Source organism: Enhydra lutris, unplaced genomic scaffold (genome assembly GCF_002288905.1).
Source record: "Enhydra lutris kenyoni isolate GAN:26980312 unplaced genomic scaffold, ASM228890v2 scaffoldscaffold48, whole genome shotgun sequence".
In the NCBI taxonomy this organism is placed as follows: domain Eukaryota; kingdom Metazoa; phylum Chordata; class Mammalia; order Carnivora; family Mustelidae; genus Enhydra; species Enhydra lutris.
In genome coordinates this window covers 7,900,954-7,904,016 of record NW_019154132.1, presented here as the reverse complement: position 1 = coordinate 7,904,016, position 3,063 = coordinate 7,900,954, and the positions used below count along the sequence as shown (strand labels likewise).

Here is a 3,063-nt window from a genome sequence, read left to right as displayed (position 1 = left end):
GATCCCTTCACTAAATATTTTCTGTGGCGATCAGTCATCCCCTTTCCCCTTCTCTTGATGAATCTAAATGGTTTCCTTTGAGACTAAAATAGAGTTGAGGAAAATCAAATTGCTGAGCTGTTTTTGGCTCCTGAGTGATTCTGGTGAACGTATCACCTAAAGCATTGTTTGGGACTGCCCACGAGTCCTGGAAAGGTGACAGTAGTGATACTCCTCTGATCTGAAGGTCAAAACTGACTTCTTCATAATGTGGTTGGTTGGTCAGTAGCTTGGAGCAGATCTAAAAACAGAAGAAACCCCACACCTCTGGAAGATACCTCCACGTCCACCCCTGGCCTTGCTGTTTCTGTCAGTGCTCCTCTCCTCGCGAGAGGTCAGCCATCCTGAAAGCAATGGTACATCTGACACGTGCCTGAGTAAGAGAATGCTGGTGCCATAATCTCGTGTGTGTGTGTGTCCATGCTTCTGTTACCCCTTGCGAGACTTCTTTAGTTAGGGCATCACAAAGACTTGACGTCTCCCGCAGAAAATGTGGGCATGGAAAGTTCCACAAGGCTTGTCCTGACTATTCTGTTAACTCCTACAACAGTTCTGGTGGTTGTCACCCCGAGGCCAGAGGGCTGAGGTGAGCCTTCCCAGGCCCGGGTTTCGGGACCAGGGAGACCCACCAGCTGTAGGCAGCTCCAAGTTGGTGTAGGGGCTTACTGTGCTCTGTCTGCCTCGGAAGAGGTCAGCTCTGTGTGTGTCATGAGTGGGACTCAGCTGGCCTCAAGGCCAAAGTCTGAGGTAGGCGGGGCTGGGTCAGGGCTGACCCGGGCTGTAGTACTGCCCATGCGGGCACCCTCATAAGCCATGTCGTCCTGGTTGTTCAGCACTTTTACTGTCACACTTGAAAATAAGCACCCGTCAGACTAGGCTCCCTTAAGATATGTACCTGAATGTTCTTTGCCATCAGGTTACTTCTCATAATCCCTCTGTCTCCAACACTCTTTGCCCCACTGCCCATGCTCAGGGTGGGCGCGGTCTGTGCACACGCGGTCACTGGTGGTGGGAATCTGAGAAACAAGACCACTTCTGCTGTCTGCGGCAGAAGACAACAGAGCAGGATCTCGGCCAGCCTCTGCCTTAAAGGAAATCTTTATTAATTATGTATGGTTCACAGATGTTCTTTTAAAAACCCCAACTTTCTAGAGAAGCACAATCCTCATGAGTGGCTTCAGCTTTGCATCATGAGTCTTGTATTAAAAGAAAATCCAAGTGGTACAATTTGTTTACACTATGATACTTTCTAAATAAACTCTTTTTTTAAAAAAAAAAAGTCTGGTCTTTCCTTAAATGTTACAGCAAAACAGATATAAAATAGACAATAAATTATACTTTATATTTACAAAAAAGCTGTAAGTGCAAACAGTTTTGGATCATAAATGTATTATTTAATCAGTTTAGTATGAAATTGGCTTCCTAGTACATGATTGTGAAAAAGACACTTTAAGAAAATATTCTATGATTTCATCTGAGTCTTCCTTTCTACAAGAGAAAACTGGGATTTGGGTTCCTAATGGCATGCCCATCCAGACCCTCTCCTGGTGGGCCGGGGTGGGGGGGGAGAGGGTCTTTCCCCATTTTGTTTCCTTTTTGGGTTCTAACCCTGCCACCTGGCATGCTGTCAAGGAAAAGGTAAAGAACCATTTGACTGAAATAGGTGAATTATTAGAGCTGACGTTCCTGGAGTTCATGTGCTTTTCCAAGAGCTATTCCGCGACAGAAGGGGCGCAGCACTGGTTTCCTGCGGCACCTGGCTGACCTGCCCCCTGCGGCCTCACCCCAATACCCGCTCGCTCAGCTGTGGGCGCTAGCAAGGAGAACAGCTAATGGGGGGGGGGTGCGGTGTGGAAATGACATGGTTGGTTTGACCAAAGGAAGTGTATTTTCACATCGACAGAATTCCAGCACAAATGCTAAGGGCCGGGGTGGAGAGAAAAGGCACTTCACACAGCCCTGGGGTGGCCCGGGCTGCTGACCCTGTGTGAGACTGCCCCGCGGAGGCCGGCTGTGAAGAGGGGAGCTCCCCCCAATTCCAGTTATCTTTACAGACCTACTTCTGATGCTACAGAACGGGCCGATAACTTTAGCCAAGAATACCCTTACTCCTTTAAGATGATTTTCCGTATTGACTCACTAACACCACAAATAGCTTGATCTAAAGCTAAAACTAATTCTGATGGGCTCTTCTTTTTTTGTGTGTGGGGGGAACGCTTCCATGTTATGTTTCTAAAGTTCCCAGACTTCACACTACAGACATCCAAGCCCCACTTCCTGCAGACCAGCATCTACCCACGTTATGTACTGCGTGAGCCAATTCTCCACGAGGCCCTTGAAAATCTTGGGCACTAAGGCACCGGCCAGCCTGGGGCAGCTTCAAAGCCTTGCCTCCCCCTTCACCGTGCTCCTGCATGTTTTTCTTAAGGCAGATGTCACCTGGGAACCCAAGTCAGTTTCTGTGTCCCCAGCAGCTGGTTTGGAGTTAGTGGCATCCACAAGCTCTGACAACCATATTCCTGTATTTTTTTAAGATGACATTGGAGTTGTCATCAAAGTAAAGAACTGAGATGGCGTTCAGTTTGGTTGGCGCGCAGCATGGTTTGGGGACATACTCGGGATTCATAAGGTGAACCTGTTGCGAGACAGAAGGGGAAAGGCACCGTTAGAAGCCATGCCTGGTCTCGGCTTACTGCTGCCTCTAACATGAGAGGGGTCCCTGGGCACTCACCAGCGTCTGCACGATCGCGTGGTTCGTTGCGTTCATGTGCGCGTTGAGTGGGAAGGAGCATTCTCCGTCACAGTAGTTGGCGGCGTAGCCCTTGGGTGCGATGATCCAGTCCTTAGGTGAAAGCAAAAGGATAGCACATGTGATCAGTGTACATTCCTCAGGTCACCTGTGCTCTCAGGAACCCGGTGAGAAGGTACTCCTCACATAGGACAGGTGGACAGACAGACCCAGGGAGGCCAAGTGCACGTTCCAGTGGCAAAAGCTAGCAGGTGAGCCTAGTTCATCTGGCTCCA

At 49.0% G+C, this 3,063-nt stretch overlaps 1 protein-coding gene across 1 annotated transcript in view; it reads right to left on the bottom strand.

Moving 5' to 3' along the window:
- Positions 1-1,416: 1,416 nt before the first annotated feature.
- Positions 1,417-3,063, bottom strand: part of LOC111156661 (bone morphogenetic protein 6) — a 147,959-nt gene continuing 146,312 nt past the window's right edge. The window contains exons 6-7 of the mRNA XM_022517690.1: positions 2,771-2,881; positions 1,417-2,674 (exon numbers count right to left, since the gene is read on the bottom strand). Of these exons, the coding sequence (XP_022373398.1) occupies positions 2,525-2,674; positions 2,771-2,881 (261 nt within the window). The 3' untranslated portion in view covers positions 1,417-2,524. The remainder of the gene's footprint in view (positions 2,675-2,770; positions 2,882-3,063) is intronic.